The 23,379-nt window shown below is 34.3% G+C and overlaps 1 protein-coding gene across 3 annotated transcripts; it reads left to right on the top strand.

The window, feature by feature from the left end:
• Window positions 1-697: 697 nt before the first annotated feature.
• LOC123530986 (uncharacterized) lies at window positions 698-15,435 on the top strand. 3 transcript variants are annotated; one of them, XM_045311783.2, is made up of 2 exons: window positions 698-2,042; window positions 15,090-15,435. In XM_045311783.2, exons 1-2 carry the CDS (start codon window positions 936-938, stop codon window positions 15,132-15,134), a joined length of 1,152 nt encoding a protein of 383 aa, XP_045167718.2. In that variant the 5' UTR covers window positions 698-935; the 3' UTR covers window positions 15,135-15,435. The 3 variants fall into 3 exon arrangements, with proteins under 3 accessions (XP_045167718.2, XP_045167712.2, XP_045167697.2); XM_045311777.2 differs by lacking the exon at window positions 15,090-15,435 and adding an exon at window positions 2,547-2,957; XM_045311762.2 differs by lacking the exon at window positions 15,090-15,435 and adding an exon at window positions 2,818-10,533 and having other exon boundaries at window positions 699-2,042.
• The last annotated feature ends 7,944 nt before the right edge of the window (window positions 15,436-23,379 follow it).

Raw genomic sequence — 23,379 nt, 5'->3', positions numbered from 1 at the left:
AAAGCTGGAAAGTCGCCATATGACCTACCATGTGTCGGTGCGACGTTAAATCCAACAAATAAATAAATACAGACCTTGAAAATAATATGGTAGTTTGAGAAGATGGCCCTACAATGGAGATAGACACATAAGTGATTATAGCGTCATTTACACGCTACACACTTTATTTAGAAACTACCCTTTTAAAACAAATACACTGCAATAGTTTTTTTTATTTTGAGATGTAAAGCATGATAACATGTTGCATTCTTTTAGGAAAAAGTAGAGAAATTATTTCTCAAAATTTAGAAAGTCAAGTTAAAACTTCTAAAAACAATCATTATTTTAATTTAAGTCACCATGGGAACAAAAAGGAAGTCATATCTATAAGAAAACCCTTTTGAAACACAGAATGCAACCAAGCAAAATGATAGACGGGAGTCATAAAACCCGCCTAAGCAGACTTTTAATATACAAGTACAGAATGGACTATGTGAACCCAAAACTTTTAAAAAATACTTTAAACCGAATTCTTTCACTGCCACAAAGGATTAAAGAATACCTAATAGACAGAATGTACATTAAAACAATGCTGCCTTTAAAATGGAAAGGCACTTAAAGTGGAAGGTAAGATGGTATATGATTATAGCATTTTCTTTAATGTTATGGTCTTGTAACAGGCAAATGAGTTCAGGGGCGCATGTTCATGTTTGCGAATATTACAAGTGACTGTAAATTATTTGCTATAAGCTCTGAACCGTTAAGATATGTTTTTATTTAGAACATCCGCTTTATACCCAGTTTAAAATAAAATCATCACGTTTTAGTGATTAACAGTGAAACGAAACGCTTTGCTGACGATAAGTTTTATATACAAACTTTAAATGATCAAAGATAAATCCAAGAAACTAACACTGCTTCGGGACTTATTATCACCGATGTGACGTTTGCAGAGAATGTGCTATTTTTTTATAATTATGGATACAGTGTACGGACTTATTAGTTTAATTATGATTTCTTGTATATTTGATGAAAGTGCATCGCAGCCAGAAAATTTGGCAAGTATTTTCAATTCTAGTTCTCTACATTTTCTCCGAATGATCCAGTACAGATTTTGTGGCACTAAAAATCAGTGTGACAAGAATTTGACATTCGAGGATCCTGAATCGGTAAATATTTACGAATCTTTCAAAAGTGTAATACCGACTACTAGTGTAATACCGATTACTGTGTCGCATGAATATAGCCGTGTGAAGTGTTGCAAGAGTTGCTCCTGTGACCTGTCAACATGTCAGGAACGTGGGACATGTTGTACCGATATTCTTACGCCGGATATTGTAACTAGTGAAACATACAGTACATTTACATGCGAATCTGCTCAGCTAAGACCAAGTAAATCTGAAGTACAGAATGGAAACTCGCTGTGGATGATAGGGAAGTGCTCAATGGCATTTGTAAGTGATACAGATAAAGCTGTAATAAAAAGGAAATGTGAAAATGGGACCGAATATCTGGGACTAGATACAACTTCACCTGTTACTGACATAGAATCTCAAATAACATATCGTAACCGCTATTGTCTGGAATGTAATAACAAATCTATCAAAAATGCTGTGATATGGAATGGTCGTTTGAGATGTACAGAAGATGAAGCGGCAGCTTTATTGAATCTAGATAGTGATAACATTATAGGATCAATAACACGGACAAAAACATGCAATATTGTCTATGAAAGACCACCAGGTACTACCTTTGAAGTAACAAACTGTAATCTAGGAATTAGCAAGTGTAACGTGACAGGTCGCTTGGCAGTCTACGATCCCTTTATAGAAGCAGCATGTCATATGTTCACGAATAAAATAAAGACATATAAAAACGTATTTTGTTACATGTGTAATACAATTGTCACAGAAGAATGGTGCTATGTACTCGTGCGCTCTAAAACATATCCTCCATTATTTTCATCCTTACTTAAATACATGCCAGACAATACACACAAAAACAACGCTGATGATGTTGACACATCCGCTTGCACTGATTCACAGATTTACGATATGATGCAGGTAAGGCGTATTTAGCACATTTCTGTACATGTTCAGTAAATCACTTCTTAATGTCTTTGCCAGTCATTGGTAAATTTCAGGATACAGCAGACTTATAAATACTAAAGTTCGTCAGAATTGAATGTAGTTTAGGGAATTTCCGAAGCTATCATGTGTTTGATCTGCTGATTGGTCAGAAATGTCTGAGTGGGTAAAACTACTTTCTCTTTTTAGAAGAAACATAATATTAGAAAAATTATAAATGCATGGTGAGAAACGTTTGGCTAAATAATGGATATTTTTAAATGTTGCCAGTTTTTAGAGAGATCTGCAGAAAAATTACAAAAAGCCGACATTGATGTTATTCAACCACAAAAAAGCGCAAGAAACCCATGGACTCAATAAATTTTTGGTGGCTTTGTTTTCTTTCTGCTAAATGAAGTGCTTTTTAAAACCGTATAAGAGATAGGATGGTCACAGTAACACAAATCATTAAACAGTCAGTCTATGTAAATTTAATTATAGGTCTGTAACCTAAATGGAAAGAAAAGGAAAACTGAGGAATCTACGTTTTTACAGATATGACTTGGAGTAAATCCACTGAAACAATTACAACAAATGAATTTGGAAATTTAGAGTTTTGATGTGAAAATATAGATGCAATATATAAATACAAAACTGGAAATTTGAATATATGAATTATAAACTTACAACAAGAAGACAATCAACAACTTTGCTTTTACATGTCATTTAAAACAGTTCCTAACTTTTCAGCTTTAGGATTTCTTTTTTTCAGAATACATGCAGGAACTTATCATGTAGATTTCCAAAGACTCTTGAAAGAGGACAATGTGTTAATCTTGTTGAAACACTAGCCGGGGTCAGTTATATGATGTACTTAAAATTTACACCGTTAAATAAAACCAAATACTCAGATTTCTTTCATCTTACAAATTCCTTAGTAACAGTAGTGGACAACAAACTTACAAGATGGGGGATAAAGACGTTTGTTTATAATTACACTGTGTTGTACAAGGTCGAAACTACGGAAAATGAATTGACAAATACTTCTACAAGACACATGGATACCAACATAATAGTCCCATCCATGTGTGATGTCACGGAAGATAGGTCAATTGAAATTTCAGCTTTAATCGAAGACTTAGGAGATCCAATAATATTAAATAGCAGTAACACTAAACATTCTCCTACTACCGCAGATATTTTTCAAACAACGTCGCCTATCATACCGATATTGAGTATAAATAATACAATTTCTTACATATTATTTCGTATTGGGTTTTATATAAATGCAAAAGTTGACCAAATCAACATTTCTGTATTAGACGATATCTTAAACATAGAGGGAGAACATATTACGGCTAACGATATCTACGGTCATGTTAATGGTCATTTTAAAGTAAGCTTAGATGATTTCACAAATGCAGACTTCACAGCGGGAAAAGATGTTTATATGAAAGATACAGAAGATGGCGAGACTCTTGGAGTGTTTCCAATAACATTCACGCCAATTGTTGACGTAAATAGACAAATGAAACCAGTGATTATTGCCGAAAAACTCGCGTGTCCGTTAGTATACGTTGATACACATGAGCTCACAGTAAAAAAGTTAGATAATACTATCGATATATATGGAACAAAAATTGAACGAAAATATTTTTATAGAGTTGCTCTGGAAAGTACCGGAAGTGGCTGTTTTTACTTAGTTTGTGTTGACAAATTTCTGCAAGCGTTAAACAATGTTGAAAATCCAGATACAGTTTATCAAACGCAAACAGTTAAACGTATCCTGTCTATAACATTGGTCATGCTGTCTGTAACATGTTGTCTTTTAACATTCCTAACTTACTCTCTTTTCAAAGACCTGAGATCTCAGCCGGGTTTAAATAATATGTGTTTAGTTAGTAATTTGATCATCGCACAACTGCTGTTTCAGTTTGGTAGCGGCCAAGCTGGTCTGATACCTGACTGGGCCTGTAAAACAATAGGTGCTTTAGTGCATTTCTTTTGGCTGGAAGTTATATTTTGGATGAACGTTTGCACTTACCATATGTTCAACGTATTCGGGAATATACGTCATGTTGAAAACAGACAGACGTCAAACCGGCTCAGAATGACGCTGAAATACACCGTTTATTGCTTTTTCTCGTCTGCACTTTTTGTTGTCATCAATATAGGTGTAGTATCCGCATCTTCAAAAAATGAGCGCATTGGATACGGCGACCAGGTGTGTTATATATCGCGGCGTGATATGATCGGTTATGTATTTGCATTCCCTATTTTCCTTACCATTTTCACCAACCCTACCCTTTTCGGGATTGTTATATTCAAAATAAGTCGTCTGCCAACGATTGATTCAAGCCTGAAATCAAACAGGAATTATATCTCGATCTATGCGAAACTGGCTTCTATCACAGGTATAACATGGATAACAGGTGTGCTGATATACTTTACAGATATTGAAATATTTGAATATATCTTTATCATTCTCAATGCAGGTCAAGGAATATTCATATTTTTGTCTTTTGTATGCAACAAAAGAGTATTTAGGCTGTATAAAACACTATTAATTGGACAAAAGCCAGCAAAACAAAGAAACAAACAAAGAAACAAGTCAAACGCAACAAGAGAAACTACATTTAGTAGTGGAGATTATTGAATTTAGAGATGTGTTATTAAATGTCACCGGCAAGTAAAGCAAATTCTAACACGACCGGATTTGTTTCCCCATTAAACCAAGAAGACTGTAAGTGTGACATTATTATGCCACAAAACCACATTTTGTACGCTAGAGCGTCAAATGTCATAGAGGCGCGCTGAAAATGAATATTTTAACATGAGTTAAACAAAGAATAAGTTCAAACTCTATTTCTTGCATACCACACGGGAGTTTCCGGTATTTTTACCGGTGCTGAAAAACTCCATCTTACACCCCGGAGTGTAAGATGCTTTATATGGCGTATAAATGACTACATGTTTGTAGAAGATTTATGCAGTAATTCATATTTTATTACATAAAACGAGATAAAAATCAAATACCTTGATAGTTCCTTTTTGTTCCTCATACTATATTTCTCGATTCAGAAACCTTTATTTTACAAAAAATACATAACGTTACGTTGCAATTAAATGATAAAACAAATCCGGAACTAAACATTGTTATTTGTCTTTGAAACATCATGACGTCTTTCCTGTTTACGGACGTTGGTTTCCCGCGCTTTGTTTAAATACACTTCGGTAAAAAAGTGCTATAAAGAAAGTAATCCGTTTGGCTGTATTTTAACTATTGTTTCTTGGGTATGACATGCAAGAAAAAAGTCTATCACTGGCTGTAGGTGCGGATGGGAATATTCGGCTCTCGGGTAAAGCAATTATGCACCAAGAAAATAGAGACGTAGTAAAATAGGTTGATTTTAAATTCGTTTAAGATGTTTAATTCAAACACACCCACTTTAGCCCGATTTACGCACAAATTCCGCCGTAGTCGACCGATAACCAGTTTTATAATATCATAATACAGATTATTTGATTGGCTATTTATAATCCTTTATATTGAAAACCGTGAAATTTATCGTCACTTAGTTCTTGTTTCTTTGTTGTGTCACGTCGTTTTTCGAAATTACCCGCCCTCCCATTGTCAATACCTTTATTTCTTGTTTGTATGCTATATGATAAGTACTTTGTGCATTGTTCTGTATTTATGCGTTGTGTTGCTTTATATTTTATTTTGCATAATTGCTTTCTCAAATATTTATACATGTTTAATTTGAATATTGCTTGATTTAGTTAGTGTTTTTAGTTGTATGCAAATGACATTTGTTTGATAAATTATAGTATGCTGAAAGCGTACATACATTTAGCTTAAGTGAAAGGTAATTGATTAATAATACAATGTGTTCTGGATATGAGCAGACCATTCAACTTTCTTATAAAAGTGAATTTAAAGAAGAAATTCAAGCATTGGAAACAATTGACACTTTCATAGTGGAGTGTTTAAATTATTGAAAATGACAGTATGTAGAGTGATGGATGTGCCTTTATAATATAGTTTAAAGAGACACTCAATGACATGTTCAAGTAATGATTTTGAATTTGTGAAGTAATTTGTGCTGATTTATATTTGGTTTAATTCAATTAATTGTTATATTTATTTTGGTTTATAGCATTGTTATGTAATTAAGATGTGTAATGATGCTAATAAAATCTGGGAAGTAGATCCCTCGGAAGCACCGAGAACAAGGCAAATAGTGAAAATTGCAGACTCGGTTTGATTGAGTCTGTTCATGGGCAGTAATGGAAAAAGCAACACTGCCCACGCCCCCTAGCACCGGCTTAAGCAGTATTCAATCTTCAAATCTAAATGAGTTGAAATCAATGATCCCGAACGACCAGAAAAGTTGATATTACGTGGGTATTTCAGTTTTCAACAGGATTAATAATTATTTTTAACCTCGTATTTAAAATTGATTTCGCTGTCGTTCTTACATGCCTTACGTGACACTTATGCTGACACTAAATCAACTCTTTCGTTTTCATCTTGTCTCTCAACTCTGAATATTTAGGCTTTAATTTAAAGGTGTTTGTCCTTGGTGACAAGTTAGAAATTGAAATAATATATCGCAAACGAATAAAATCAATGTTTGTCGTTCAGATGCGTATTATTATATTACACGGGCTGCGCCCTCGTGATATAATTCCTTCTGCTAAGAAACTGCGTTAAATTCAACAATAAGAGTTTGATTCACATTATCAATATATTAATTCAGATAGAGAATGCGATTTAATACTCTGTCCTACCTTCATGCGAAATACAGGGCAAGATCTGGGGGTATAATAAATTTTGCTTTATTAGGTCAGTGACTAAATAAACTTTGGCCGGACTTCTTTTTTTTATTTTTTTTTATTCAAAACGACTCCATCTTGTTATTTGCTTTTTAGTTTTTAAAGACCAACTACAAAAAACATATTTATGCAACGATTAAGCCTCAGCAAACGAGTTTTTATTAGGTACATGAGACCGGCAATGAATATTTGCAATTACCTCAAGAAGTTTTTATAACGGAATGACTCAAGAAAAACGAAAGCTGAATTATCCAGAGCGTTTGCGAAGGGGGCAAGGGACAGAAAATTTGAAAATTCCACAAATCTGCGCTGATACCAGTGCGAAAAAATCATAACAAAACACAATTTTGAGAAATTCCAGGGAAGTGTTGAGCGGATGTATTGCATATACTTAGCACTTCATCATGTGACATTTTCAACCTGCCGATTCCGTTGTTTCCATGATAAAAACGAGTAAAACTCCGGTTTCAGGACACTAAATTTTGAGGATAAAATAGCCCAAAATACACACATTGCGCGGCCTGTAAGCGTATTATCTGCAAATGACTGACCTAAAACATATGTATATTTTTAAAGCATTTGACCAGACAAAAATAATGGTGAATGGTGGGAAGAAAAGTGTGTCATAACCGTTTACATTTTCCGCAAATTTGAGCTGAATCTGGATGGATGGATGACCGTTTCCATTTCGTCTGACTTCTGTTACCTCAGGTAAGATTTTAGACCCGGCCGTCGATTCAAGCATTTAGTTATTTTACTCGTACGCAGGAATCCTTAGTTCTATAAACATCATAAATATAGGATATTGTGGTGTTTTTACTTTTAACTTTATTTTGATACAGTATTTGATAAACTATACGTGTTATGAATTTAAATTCACACATTAGTAGGATAATATTTATAACACATACAAAATTACGGATATAAATTTGACAAAGATCCGGTTTCAAATTGATTATATCTATCGTATAATTTGTTTACAACTTAAGTGCAGACGATATAATCATTTTCCCATTACTGTGATCCTTCGACATTTTGCAATACATTTTCTAATATGCTGAGTATATTCCTTACACGAGATGATCTTTTTCTAAGAACTCTGATTTGGCAATTTATTAAAGCTAAAATTGTTAATTAAGAATATACTTTCAAATCGAAACGGGAAGATATGAGAATTTAGATGTTAATAACAGGATCTGTCCAATTTGTAAACAAAATGTTGAAACTGAATTTATTTGATAAAGCCAATGATATCAATGATGATTTTGTTAATATGAATGATGAACAAAAAAGTATGTTTGTACTCTCAAACACTGATATTGCCAAATTAACTGCCAAAACCTGCTATAATATACTTTTTACACGTTTTGATACTTTATATCATTAAAATGGGTTACATTTACCAACAACAACAACAACAATAATAATTTATTGCAATCACCATTCGCATGGTTTTGGCAATGAACAGAACAAAATGTAATTTAAACATAGCATGCACATATATGTATGATATATCAATCTGTAAACAAAACAACACATTACAACATATTATCAATATGCACTGTGCGTTTCTTAAATGCATATTTTAAATATTTACAAAGGCGTATAACTGTTCTTGGATTTTCACTTTTCATTAAGTTAATAAATGTTTCAATAGTTGGCCAAGATTGACAAAATATTGGTAGATATCTACATCTAATTTCTCTGTAATATTGACATGTCATTAGAAAATGGTATTCTGATTCTACTAAATTGTGGGTACACTTTTCACATATTCTGTTATTTCTTTCAGTTCCAGTATATCTGCCAGTTTCTATGGCTAAGCAATGTGAAGAAAGTCGAAAACAAGTCAATGAATCTTCTTAGATAGTCGTCATTAATAAAGGATATTCAAAATTTGTCTTAAACTTAATGTAATATTCAAGTTTCGGGGAGCTAAATACAGACCCATGCCATTCTTGGATAAATTGATTTCTTACTCTCCTCTGAAATAATGGAAAATAGTTTACATTGATATCTATGTTATCCCAAAGGTTACTATATCCTATGCTATCAAGAATTCTTTTTACCGCTTTAACCCATGGTATACAGTTAGCACTATCAATAAAATCTTTTTTCTGAGTCAAATATACAGTACGTTATAGAATTAGGATTTGACATAACTTTAAGCCAGTATTTCAACACACGCTCTTTACACAAAGTAGTCAAGGAATAGCGTCCTAACTCCCCTAGTACTGCCATTGTCGAAGTCTGATACTTCACACCTAAGATCCTTTTACAGAACTGTGTATGAATCTTCTCAATATCTAAAGTATTGTATATTCCCCATATCTCAGAGCAGTATAATATAATTGGTGAAACCATTTTATCAAATAAACTTAATTTTGTTTTAACATCAAAATTTAATCTTGAAAAAATAGAATGCAATCCATTCACGGCTTTTAAAGCCTGTTCAGACAAACATTTAATTGCCGTTTTTAAAGTGCCATTCCGGCTAAATTGCACCCCTAAATAGCAGAAAGAGTCTACAACTTGCAAAGTCTCATCATTTATACGCCATTCAAAATTCATGTTAAGTGTACGTTTACTAAAAATACATACTTTTGTCTTATTAATATTTATCTTAAAGCCCCATTGTGACGCATACAAATACAGAGAATCAATTTGCGCCTGTAGGCTTTCAGCTGATGTAGTAAATAATACCATATCATCAGCAAACATAAGTAAATACTTAGCTGGTTCAAATCGTCTTCGGTCAATACGTTAAAGTTCATATTAGACGCTACATCATTCATGAAAAGTAAAAATAGAATAGGAGAAAGAGGTTCTCCTTGTTTTAGACCAAGTGACACTTCGAAAAAATCCGAAACTGTATTCAAACCTTTCACACAAGCAGATACATTTGAGTAAATTGCTTTTAACATTTTTAACATTTTTGTACTAACTCCAACTTGTAATAACTTTGACCAAAGAGCTTGTCTATTAATAGTATCGAAAGCCTTTTCGTAATCCACAAAGCAACAATACAAAGGCAGATTCTTGGATAACGACTTACCAAACTGCATTTTATTCAAATGTAGTATCCCTTTTATTGTACATAAATGCTCTATCATTGTTTTAAGGTAATTACTTTTATGTTTGTAGTTAAATGTAGATAATCATTGCTAATCAGTTCACCTCTGATCTGATCAGGGTTGATAAATGATTTTTAGAACATTTTTTATTATGCGCAGTAGTGCCACAATTTTTCTCTTTTCAGTATCTTAATCTTCATTATTTTATGACAGATCTTAAAGTATGGATTAGCAATGGTAATCTAATTTTTAAACATGTAAAATTTAGTAATTGTTATTGTTCATACATCATATATTACAATATCACACTTTATCATGCTTTCTATGTTAGGATTTGTTAACTGTAATTGTGGATGGAATATATAATTAGACTTTTGTAGGTATAAACATTAACATAGTAATATACACTGACAGTAACATTGAACAACTGTTTTTAAATCAGTAATTTTAAGTTATGTAATGATAGTCTCCTATAAATCTATAATAGACTGGCCATGCTTTTTATTGATGTATTTATTAAATTGTACTATGTAAATTTGCATGGATGAGACATAAATAAACTATTAAACTTCAAATATTTTTCATCGAGAAGGCGTTAAAACATATCATTCGAACTGACAAAACTCGATCACAAAAAAAAACCACACACAAAAAAACCCCCAAACAAACAAACAACAACAACACCTCTTGATTCCGTACCTATTAAGTTGTAGTACTATGAATCTGGTTAGGCAACTCTACTCTACTCAGGGAACTGCATAATGCAACTAATTTCTGTTAAGCTATATTTATTTAATGCTGAAATTGTTTGTCCCTGGCTCAGTATCGGGCAATCGCAAACTATAAATGGCCAGCTCAAACAATACAATTAACTTCACTTATAATGAACATAACGTATTTCCAGCTATATAAATCAATTTGTACTCCATTCTTTGTTCTATGTAAAATGAAATAGTTGTAGCGAACACTGTTTAGCGAATAAGGAACATGTTCCATGCCCCAGTGTTAAAAACAATTGTTATAGCGAACCTCGTGATTGAAAATGTTAATTCAACGTCGTCATTCTTGTTTCGAAGATCAAATCCATATATACCGATGTGAAAACAGCATCAAACTCAACTGACCATATTTAAACTTTTTGTATTTGGATATTGGATTGAAGCAAGGGGATCTGAGCTCATTAATGCTTTTTGCTATTCGTGAATGAACCCACATATAATATAAAAAGCGTCCCACATGATATACCCTATTTAAACTTTTTGTATTTGGATATTGGATTGAAGCAAGGGGATCTGAGCTCATTAATGCTTTTTGCTATTCGTGAATGACCCCACATATAATATAAAAAGCGTCCCACATGATATACCCTATTTAAACCTTTTGTATTTGGATATTGGATTGAAGCAAAAGGATTTGAGCTCATTAATGCTTTTTGCTATTCGTGAATGACCCCACATATAATATAAAAAGCGTCCTCAATGATATACCCTATTCAAACATTTTTATTTGGATATTGGATTGAAGCAAGAGGATTTGAGCTCATTAATGCTTTTTGCTATTCGTGAATGACCCCACGTATAATATAAAAAGCGTCCTCAATGATATACATGTACAGTGAAATGAAACTATTTCTTATTTCATTCGCAAAAAACTATGATCTTTGAAAAGTGTGGACAAACAATCACATTTTATATTTATAATAGAGGCCATGGAATCATTTAATTATCTCGGAATGACACTCCTTAAAACCGTAAACTGGTATGGTAATCAAAAGCGTTTTTGGCTCAGCATATATCTTTTGCGCTCCTAAATTCTTAATATAACTTTAACTCGGAGATATGGAAAATATAAGACGGTTTCTACGTCAGGTCTTCGGAACTAAAAGTCTACAAACCTACCGACACTCGAGCTGGCACGCATACCATTCCTTGTTTACAGAAAATATTAATGGTTTATACCGAATTAAAATTAATTTAAAAACACTTTATGATTCATCCCTTATAAAGAAAACGTATTTACTCCTGTCAACAGATATAGTTCAAGGGCAAACACATAACAAAAATGCGCTTACCAAATAAAGATAATTAGTCGTCGTAGGGTTGATGTGCGTTTAGAACTGAAATTCCCTTTAACATAGTTAAACAACGGATAATTGAGTTGCAATCATAGTACTCTTATATCAATAATTCTAGTCGTTTGAAATTTCAAGCAAGAACTTCGGAAAAATATGTAAACGTCATTACAGAAAGCAAGTATATAATTGCCTTGTCAGTGTAATTTTATAAGACGGAATCATAATATACCTGGTGAGTAAAGAAACTGTAAATCACATAAATTGCAAAAGCCAGAAACTGAAGTTCGCTTCCTTGTATGTCCGCTATATCGAGAAATAAGAATTAGATATTTCTATCCTTACTATCTTCATTTGCCAACCCTTCATAAACTCGAAACCCTTGGGCGTCCTTGGGCGCTTCGTTCTCCTTGTTCTTCTGTGTCCGACCCGAGACAGAATCGCCCTAACGACAGGAACAAGGCCCAAGAACATTGTTCTCGGGTCAAAATTTCACACCACCTCCTAATCGGGAGGACCGCGAACAATGCGAGAACAATACGACGGAATGAGAAAGTGAGGACGATTCGTGCATGATTTGCAGGGCAAAAATAAACTCATTTCCTGATTCTTTCAGTATTGAGTGCAAACATAAGATAAATTTATGACTAAATAAAATATTATTTGAATGAAGAAATTACACTACTTTTGTAGAAATGTTGGCTTATCCCCGTCGAAAATGTAAACAAGCGCCGTAAACAAGGCTGTAAAACTCCACTTCCGGTTCCCGGTGTTAGAGCGTTTTACTCTAGCTACGTGATCCGACTCCACTCAATCTGACTAAAGTACTTGATCTTCTAAACGAAGATCTGAGAATGACCCATTCACATTCGTCTTCTGTATATTTTGGATTTCAAATATTGCTATTTTTATTTTCGCAAATCTAGTTTTATTTGAACCAATCAGACGACTTGTTCGAATGTCAAAGAGTAAGAAAAATTTGCAGTCAGTCCAGGGCTCGAACCCGGGACCCCTCGCTTATAGAGCAAGTGTCCGACCGACTGAGCTAACCGGCCATTTGACATCTTCCGACAAAAGAATTGTAGATATCAAAAACCAAGGCTTTTTCAAGCTTGCAGAATGTTGTAAGTTAGCTTTTGATTGGCTAGCGGAAGGGTCGTCAGAAATTATAGATAATTAGTAACGATTTTGTTAGACAAAAAGTGCACACGTAAGCGAACTTCAACTAAATGGTATTTTTATTTTATCGGCTGACTTTGTGAGTGATGGATTCCACAGATAACAGATTTTTTGTGCGATATGTCTGTTTTTGGTTCTAAAGGTTTGCTTTTTATATTTTTATACACGAGCATTTTTGTGTTTTACATGCCATGCCTTTTTGTTTCCATTACGTGTGTTAGAGATTCACCTGGAGGGGATTACTTTTATTTACACTGTCTCGTGTCTTTGGAACATGGTGGCGGTAAGAGTGAGGTCGGGTGCGCACCATAAACCGGTTTAAGCTCCCCAGTGGTGTTTTTGCCACTGACCGTTCCAAGGCGGTGCCCCACTGTGTTCCTTTGTTTGTTCGTTTTGTCCTCTTGTGTAGGCTTTATGTGTGTGCACGTGTATGTGTGTGTATTCCTTTGTTTGTTCGTTTTGTCCTCGTGTGTTGGCTTTGTGTGTGTGCACGTGTATGTGTATGTGTGTGTGTTTGTGGTGTGCACGTCTGCGTGCTGTAGGTTTCGTTTTGGGGAGGCTGCGATTTTGGTACGTGGCATTCCCTGTTTGATATTTGTCTTTGTTTTTTGATATCATTCACAGATCTGACAGAATGTAAACACTTAAAATGTGAATTTTGATTTCAGAAAAGAAAATTCATATGTTATCTAAAGGATGTTTCTTAAACGAACTAATTATTCATAACGCAGTTAAATATACATAATGAAGTTTTTGTTAAACATTACGGGTTGTTAATAAATGCAACTTTAGCTACGGGCCATGCGGAGTTGTGCACCTATATCACTACCTCTAATAAACAGATTCAAGTCACGGTCTGTTATTATTTTGCTTGGTTGCGTTCTATGTTTCTAACAGGTCTTCTTATAGATTTTGATTGATGGAATTGTTTGTAAGAAAATATGGTTGTCTCGCCATCATCATAATGCCTCTCTCGAGCGGGGTTTGTCCAAATTATTAATTTATCTCTTTAAATGTTGCCCGATTTCGGTGAAGTATAGATAACATCAACAAATAAAATCAAATGCACATGCTGTCTCGCCATCTTGTCGTGCGTTGCAATGTTTTTCATTGCTGCATGTATGTTCTATTTATGCTTTGTCAATAACACTTTTAAGCGTTTTATTACAAATAAACGTTCTTTTTTCTTATTCATGTGAGCCACCCTTACATTTCAAGTATTACCACGTTAAGACCTTACGGGATTTTTGTGCCACGGTTTTTTTTTCAAGCGTCTTGTAACATGTATCAATGTTGCTTTTCGAGCTTGTTACAAGTCTGCTTCGGGTGATACCTATACCGCTTTTCTCAGATTATCACTTTTGATATTGACTGATTAGCCAACGATATTTAGTTATTGTCTGAAAGATACATCTAGCGCAACCTAACTATAACAAAAAACGCCTGTAATGTTTCATTTCTGTGAACTGTTATCTGAACCAGTTACTTGTAGTTTCTCCGCCTTCCTATGAATATGCTAACAATTTCTGAGCCGTGCCATGAGAAAACCAACATAGTGGCTTTGCGACCAGCATGGATCCAGACCAGCCTGCGCATCCGCGCAGTCTGGTCAGGATCCATGCTGTTCGCTTTCTAAGCCTACTAGAATTAGAGAAACTGTTAGCGAACAGCATGGATCCTGACCAGACTGCGCGGATGCGCAGGCTGGTCTGGATCCATGCTGGTCGCAAAGCCACTATGTTGGTTTTCTCATGGCGCGGCTCATCTTTTTATTCAGTTAAAGTCGTGATTACATCATCCGGAGTGCATACCTTTAAATAAGCGTTGTATTGTAAAATGCAATAAAGTCGGATAACGAAGAAAATTTCTGTTATATTGCAGATGACAAGAACAATGTGTACCAAGGTCGTTAAAGTAACATCGTAGTTTCTCTATGTTACAAAGTATTATACAGTAACAATGATTTACAATAGGTGAAGTTTGTGAAACTCAAAGGTGTGAGATATTGTCTTAAAAAGTAGAACTTGATCATCCTTTTGCTTACATCTTGTGTATGGAAGGATTGATGGCAAATATTGACATTTATCATGCCATACACGTAAACCTCAGGGAAAGCAAACAACATTTCGTACAGATATACGATGATGCCATGGAAACGGACGACCGTTGATTATCTATCGATCTCAGGCCGCAGTCCCGTCACTCGGATTGCAATCTTAGTTCAAACGTTTGGAAAATTAAATGTTTGAAAATTTGAAAATTAATGTTAGATATTGGTAAGACTGCGCAAGAAGAATGTAAATGTCTTGCATTATGTCAAAAGCGTTACTACCTTCTGCATAACATGTTTGGCTATTTATGAGAATACCTTGCAAAATTATGATATCAATAAGTCTGTTTCACTAATCACTTTCAGACTACTCACTTTTATGAATTTTTGAGATACTTTATTTTCGACTACAATATGTGTTTTAGTTCCATTAAAAATTATCAAATCAAGATTTCAATGTTATACTTGGTTTTGAATGTTGTTGAGACGATTGTATCAATAATCACGTTATTTTTGTAAATAAAATGTGATTCAAAAACACAGTGTATAGACTCTCTGTACGCCCAACCGGAAGTCGCCAAAAAATAGGCGTTCAGAAATCAAAACACAAATTTTTGCTGTCGCGGATGGCTTGGATTTTCATTGTTTATTTCGTTAATATAGCATGAAGTAAGTGTATTTTTTATTTTACGTATCGATTAAGAATTACTGTTTACGTGGATATCAAACACGCCTGTTAACTCTCTTAATAGACTTAATTTCAAGTCAAATCACGTGTGGATATTTGTTCGATTTTGTAATGAAACTGTCAATTCTTTGAAATACATGTATCTCAAGCTTTTGCAAAGAATTGAAACCTTTGCTGATTCGTAGATAAATATCTTACGCATCAATAAATACTAGCATGACTCTATGGTAACGAATACGCTTTTAGGAAAATGTGTTCTTCAGAGACATATATGCCGATTACACTGTCCCACTATTCGATATATTACTGGCCCATTAATCGCAATTTTTAAAATCCGGACTGAACGCTTAGTCGAAAAACTGTACGCCTATTCAAAACTTCTTTTCATTCATATATTTCAATGTTTTGACTTTGTTTTATGATAACCAAAAGTTAAAATATAATAGTTATAACTTCTTTCGTTTTCGTAACAGTCATGGACCAGTTTAAATGCTAATACTGCAGTTTCGATTCCACTTTTCGTTAGTGTTTATTAGTAAGCACTTATCAAATTAAATTGGTCTAGCGCGGCGCGGCACTGCCGTGCGCCTAACTCAATTTGGTAAATGCGTACTAATAAACTCTAACATGCATAGTGAAAATGATTTTTTGCAATAATCGGCATCTCAGAGACTTGTTCGGACTTTACGACGGGAACTTTATCATCTTTCTCAAAAGAAACAGTTGCCGTCGGCGCGGTAACTGGTAATTTCTGTTTATTTTAATATCCGGCTCTAAAGCATCGCTGGTATCATTCAAAATCAAGCAGATCGAAGCTAACATCCAGTTCTTTTTCGTTTTCATTCATAATTATTGAGTATCCGCTACAGAACAAACTGAAAATGACCTGGCTCCTAGTGATTACATCAGTCTTGAAAGATAGATGAGCGGGACTCATTTTCACTGCACACTTTGACTTTACAAAGCAACCAGGCAGACAGCGCGTGTGTCTGTAGGCGGAGCTTAAATTCAAAAAGTAATTTCAAACACTAAGTGCAATACCTTGAGTGACCTTGACCTTGGGTATAATGGACACAGGGACCCTGTATAAAAAGGCTTCGTTTGTATGCTGCACAATGTTTATGCGAAGTTAAAGTAAGGTTTAAGCAAAAGTAAAAAAGATGTGACAAAAAAAGGTTGCCGAAAAAATTTAACCAAGAAAGCCAACGCGGAAGCCGAGGCGAGTAGAATAGCACCCCTATTCCCGAATAGTCGAGCTAAAAATACCGTTGAAAGAAAAAAAGAAAAACAAACAAAGTGTCCGTCAAACTTAGCGAAATAAATATACATTTTTCTCGTATGTTAGCATAAACACGTATAAAGATTCTATTTCTTGTCCAAGACAAGGGCATCATTGGTGAAACAGACTAATAAATACTGTTCCACTGTCGCAAGTAAAATACAATACAAAATTTATATTTCTTAATTCAAGGAGTACAGTGTATAGAGCCTGCAAGTCCAAACACTTCGTCATTTCTTTATTGAATAGGCGTACAGTGTTTTGGCGAATAGTGGAACAGTTTTTGGGGGCAGTGCCCCCAGATTTAACAAACCGTCTTTCAATTTTCTTGTCGAGCTTATGACCAACCTGACAACACAAAGAAAACAAGTTCCAAAGTATTTACCAAACATAACTTTAATATTGCATTTTGCAATTATATTTTTGATCCAGATATGATTAAATAGATCTACACATTTTATATTAACAACAGTATCTGAAGAAAACTAAATTGCATTGTAAATATAAATTATAATAGATCTACTTAAGGTATGAAGGTATTAAATGAATCCGCTGCTATTTTCTATATAAAATTAACAACTTATAACATATTTTTATCAAGATTTCTAGCCTTTCACTTCCTGCGAGACTACCCTTGTCTTGAAGGTCTGTCTTTAGGCAATCAAAATATACCCAAAAAATATGGGGTTGACCATAATGCAGTGAAACCATGGTCACGTGACTGAGACACGTGATGAAAACGTTAATATTGCGTAGGTAGACATCAGGAAATACCTACTTTCACTTTCATTTTACAAGGCAGCTTCCAATCATCTTCTGAAGCATATAACGTAGCTTAAAATCATCTGCGGACATTCCTTTTTACAATCAAGCACAAATAAAGCTTATATCTGGCATGAAAATGGCCTTTACTAGGCGGGAAAATTGCACTATATATTGATATGGACTACATTCGAGTGGACCACGGAGGCATATCCGGCTAATTGCCCCCTTCATGCCTATAAGAAATACCAAAGTTTTCAAAATCGTTCTGTTGCAGTCAATTATTGTACGTAAGTCAATTGTCAACAATTTTGCCAACTTTCAGTTTGAAAGAATGGCTACTGTTGGAATTATGCCCCATTCAGACAGACAGTCCACACCTGCAAAAAACGTGTCAGGGGCATAGATAATACCAATTTTTCATTAAATATAGTATCATACGGCCTTACTTATCTTATTTCTATTATTTGTTTGCAAGAAACAGCTAGAAGTACACGAAAAATAATCGATTTCTGTCATTCTTACCTAAAATGGTGACGCTGATGCAAAACTGAGATGTGGGGAATCACCTTAAAAATCAGAATTTTGCCTACTTTCCGAAAAATTCTCAAATTTGCCCAAAATATGCACATAATATGCCATGTTTGTCTTAAAATGGTGCTTATTGCTCAATTCTGATCAGAAAATACCAGTTTTACATCGGTTGAAGCAATTTTCACGAAATGCGAATTTTTCATTTTAGGTATGAAGGTATTAAATGAATCCGCTGCTATTTTCTATATAAAATTAACAACTTATAACATATTTTTATCAAGATTTCTAGCCTATCACTTCCTGCGAGACTACCCTTGTTTTGAAGGTCTGTCTTAAGGCAATCAAAATATACCCAAAAAATATGGGGTTGACCATAATGCAGTGAAACCATGGTCACGTGACTGAGACACGTGATGAAAACGTTAATATTGCGTAGGTAGACATCAGGAAATACCTACTTTCACTTTCATTTTACAAGGCAGCTTCCAATCATCTTCTGAAGCATATAACGTAGCTTAAAATCATCTGCGGACATTCCTTTTTACAATCAAGCACAAATAAAGCTTATATCTGGCATGAAAATGGCCTTTACTAGGCGGGAAAATTGCACTATATATTGATATGGACTACATTCGAGTGGACCACGGAGGCATATCCGGCTAATTGCCCCCTTCATGCCTATAAGCGCAAGAATAATAAAGACGCTTGATTTGATCACGTGATCGATTCTGAAACCGGCGCTTGATTTGATCATGTGACCTATTCTGAAATCCAATAACTAGTTTCAATACGCTCAAAAAAATGTGTTCTTGCTTCTGCGTGAAAATAGCAGCTGCTAAGGATTTGCTAGGAGTGGTTTGGGGCAGCTGAACATTTCCTCTACATATTTTCTGATAAGCCGATAGATTATTGATTTTTTATTGCCGTGCTCGACACGTTGTGGATGTGTATTATGGAGAATCTTTATCAGTTTGCAGCGATCAGTACGTTTATCAGTAGGCCGTATCTATAAGTATGCGGCAAACATTCCTATAGATCCGATTCGCATTCGTTAAAATATCTTTTCGTGCAGGTGTTTATTTCTAAATATTTACATTCAGTAAATACAAGTGCTGAACGAAATACTTTTCGCAAAGTCTTAGAAAATATTTTCAAGAGATAATGTTATTTATAAAAATAAAAAAATCTTAATCTTATCTTTATCTTATTTATTCGTCAGTTTGAATTTATTGGACTTATTTTGGTTCGAGGGGAAAATCATTGGATAGTTTGATCTTTTATATTATCATATTTTCTAATCTAAATAATCGGCAGTAGATTTTTTCCTCTCGTTGTTTGAATCGTTTTAAAATCAACTAGGAACAAGATTAATTTGTTTTGCACCAACTATTAAGAACATTTTAAAGCAATTAAAAGGCATATTTATGTACTTGGTCGGACGGCCAAATTAATTAAGCTTATAATGGTTTCCTGATAGTCATTAGCATAGAGCCTCTCCTGTGGTAATACAGAAGAGCTGCTGTGCATCAAAAAAAAAAAATAATTAAAAAATTAACCTGCTATGCAGAGAGACCGCCGTTCCCGAACAAAACGATAGTAAGAGAGTTTTGTGAAATATGCCATTTACATTTCGGGCCTATTTGTTTTATTATTTTGAAGAATATTGATAAATGAAAAAATTAGTGAGCTTGATTGGTTGATATCAAGCAAAAATGGTAAAAAGACTGGGAAAAAGTGGCGCTAGTGGTCATTGTCAGTACACCATCAACAAATGTCATCGTGTTTGCGAGCTAAAATCGCTGATAATTAAAATGTAAACAAAAACGAAAAGGACCATTCTAATGTTCCGTGCTTCTAATATTTTTGAGCAGCATCTATGATCATGGATGCAGCTCGATTTTTTTTCGCCTCCTTACCAACCTGGACCACTGTTTTATAGCAAAGAATAGCCGGTGCCGACGAAAAGAAACCGCCCGATATAGTTTGGTGTACGACTGGTTCAAAATTTATAAAACCGCATCTTGCGTTTAGAAACCGCATCTTGCCTGCCTTGAAATTTGTCGTTATGCTATTCTGTGGAGGTATTCGCTAATTCTGCTTGGAGTTGTTCTGTACTCTGCTGTTATGACCCTCTGTTGAACCGTATTTTTCACACACCAATTCGTTCACATGTGTGAAAACGTCGTACGAAGTCCGACACTCTTGTGTGACATATTTGTGAAAATTCGTTGGTACTAATAGAGGTGGTTAATATGTGGGTTCGAAAATTTCACAATTCCTACTTGTGACATATTAGTACGTATTTGTCACGCTGTGTGTGAGGCGAATTAGTACGAAACTTTTCACACGCGTGACGAATTCGTTTGTGTTGGAAATTACGGTTCACATAGCTTAAATGGAGCAAGTGTGATAATTACTTGGATCCTATGTTACATTTAATGGCGACATCTCAGATTGGTCTAACGTACCATAAAGGCGACCCTTTGTCCCTTTACCATTTCTTTATAGTATGTTTTCAAGGTTCTAAGTATAGTATGGATATTTTATGATAAAAAAAAACGTTGCAGCTAGGTCAGATGCAGACTCATATCCTTTACATTAGAGATTTTGTTCGGGGTTAATAAAGAATTTAAAATTTAAGTTAACTAACAGTTATGTTAAGATAAACACTTTTTATTTATAAGTTGTTGCTTGACAGACAATATTATCTGGAATATTTTTGAATAGATGCTTCATACACTGTACACATTATTCCCAGCTTCCTTCTTGAGGGGTCATTCCTACCTTAAAAAACTTACTACAGATTAGGGAAGAATTCTAACAGTGTCATGAAAATTTTATTTATTGATAAATAAGTTTTTTTATATGTTTTCTACATTAGATGTAGTGTAATCTTTAAATGTTTAAAGAATTATTCCAAGACTTACTGTCTTTATATCTTTGTATTTTGTTATTGGTAATTTTTGTAAAACTTCCATAAATATATTTAGAAACTCGACACACAAAATGTCTGCCTGTTTGTTTCAAGGAAGATATATAATTATGCAAAACTTGGGATCCATTTATAGTAGACCCTTACAAAGACTTTTCACTACTCATGTGCATGGGGGATTGTTGCACAAACATTTCATTACTTATCATGGTCTGAATTTATTTAAACCAAGTTGTTTTTGTCTGCTTTTTGGTTGCGCAGGCGGGTTACTTTCAGGGTTGCGGATTCCCATTCAATGTAAACTCCGATTAATCCAGTATGAGCGGGGACAGGGGTGTTTATATATTTCTTTACTTCCCATTATTAGACTTAATTAAATCGAGTCTGGTATTATTTTCTTTGCTTGCAAAGGTTCTTCTAAAATCTGTCATTCAACCTGGATTACACGCCTATTTTTGTTTTTAATTAAATATCAACACCTCATTGATGTATACTCAAGATCCATTAATGATACAGCTATAGAGGCTTAGCATTGTTTGCAAGACCACTTTAAAAGCTATAGAAACCGGTAAATATAAATTAATATTAATAAATAATTTCATCCGGGTTAGACGCATATGCAAAATAGGAAGATTTTATTCAGCGTTTATCCGTAAATATATAATAATTTCTAAATTCATACGTCAGTAAATATTTGATTTTGTATGGGAAACAATATAAAAATATGTTCTAAAGGTCGTGTGCAACCGAGCGGGTAGACGCGTTTACAAAAGTTTTGTTTTTCAATGTTCAAAGTGAACAAAGTGTTATTGATCCCGGATTCTGTTTCAATGAAGTGAACAAAAAGAGTTAATGATCCCGGATTTATTTGTTTCCTAAAACGGGGAGACAGTAATTTATTCAATATTCGTCATAATTAACCGTGACTTAATATATTTGAACTTGACAATTGTCAACACATTCTGAAAATGAATTGCCGATGGCGGATATTACGTTTAAAGGGTTACATTCCATGAGAAAATTAAACCTCGCTGTGTCAAATAGTTTCGCTGTTTTAGTAATTTAGTTTTCACAAAAGTTTCCTAACAAGTGCAAATTGTGAAAGGAGGACTATGTAATTAGTTCTAGTACGTTAGATAGTGCATTACAAAGCCCCCCCCCATATGAAATTTGAATGAGACTACTCAGCGTGGGTTAAACAATAAATTATAAGACTTTTTGTTTTCATCTTAGCTATATATTTTATTAACCTAAGTTATGTTTTCGATTTTTTCAATTCAGTTGATTTGTGTATGTTCGGTTTAAAACGGCTTAGTCGTTTGTAACTCCTTTGGTCCCGAATTAATCGAAATTTACCAAATGTTCAAATTAAAAATGTTTTAATAATATCTAAACTCAATTCAGTATCTTAACGGTGGAGTCGGTTTTACCAGAGCAGTCACACAATACAATAGATACATAATTTAAACATATAAACCTCTACGACAAAGCACGCTGGAAATGGGAACATCGTTTAGAAATGGTCAGAAACAGTGAACAACCTCACACTTTAGGATCTAATAATCAAGAAACACAAAAACAAAGCGGGTAAACAAAACAAAACAAGTGGGCACAAAAGAAACCAATAGTGGGCACCGTTTTGCTTTGCTTTGCGTGTGCGTGGTGGTGCGTACGTGCATGTATATTTGTATGCGTGGACCTTTTAGTGCAAGAATTTGTGCAACATTTTGCACACTCCTGTAAAATAGGTGAAGCCTTCGGTACTCAATACACCTTTTTAAATCTTTAGTTAACACTAGCTGTCACTTGTGGGATAGGGATGGGAATTTTTGAGGGGGTCTCTTACTGGTCACCATGTATTCAGTTTGCAGAAAAAAACAATTATAATCTAAAACCTTATTAGAAACTCTTGTACTATTCCATGGC

The sequence above is a fragment of the Mercenaria mercenaria genome, chromosome 1 (assembly GCF_021730395.1).
Source record: "Mercenaria mercenaria strain notata chromosome 1, MADL_Memer_1, whole genome shotgun sequence".
Classification (NCBI taxonomy): Eukaryota; Metazoa; Mollusca; class Bivalvia; order Venerida; family Veneridae; genus Mercenaria; species Mercenaria mercenaria.
Note: the sequence above shows the minus strand (reverse complement) of the source record. Positions and strands in the feature narration are given on the sequence as shown.

Excerpts from the sequence above, each read along its gene's own strand:
- LOC123530986 (XM_045311762.2), top strand. The coding sequence starts at position 936 with ATGTGCTATTTTTTTATAATTATGGATACAGTGTACGGACTTATTAGT. Across the intron at positions 2,043-2,817 it reads AGATTTACGATATGATGCAG|AATACATGCAGGAACTTATC; the intron begins GTAAGGCGTATT and ends TCTTTTTTTCAG.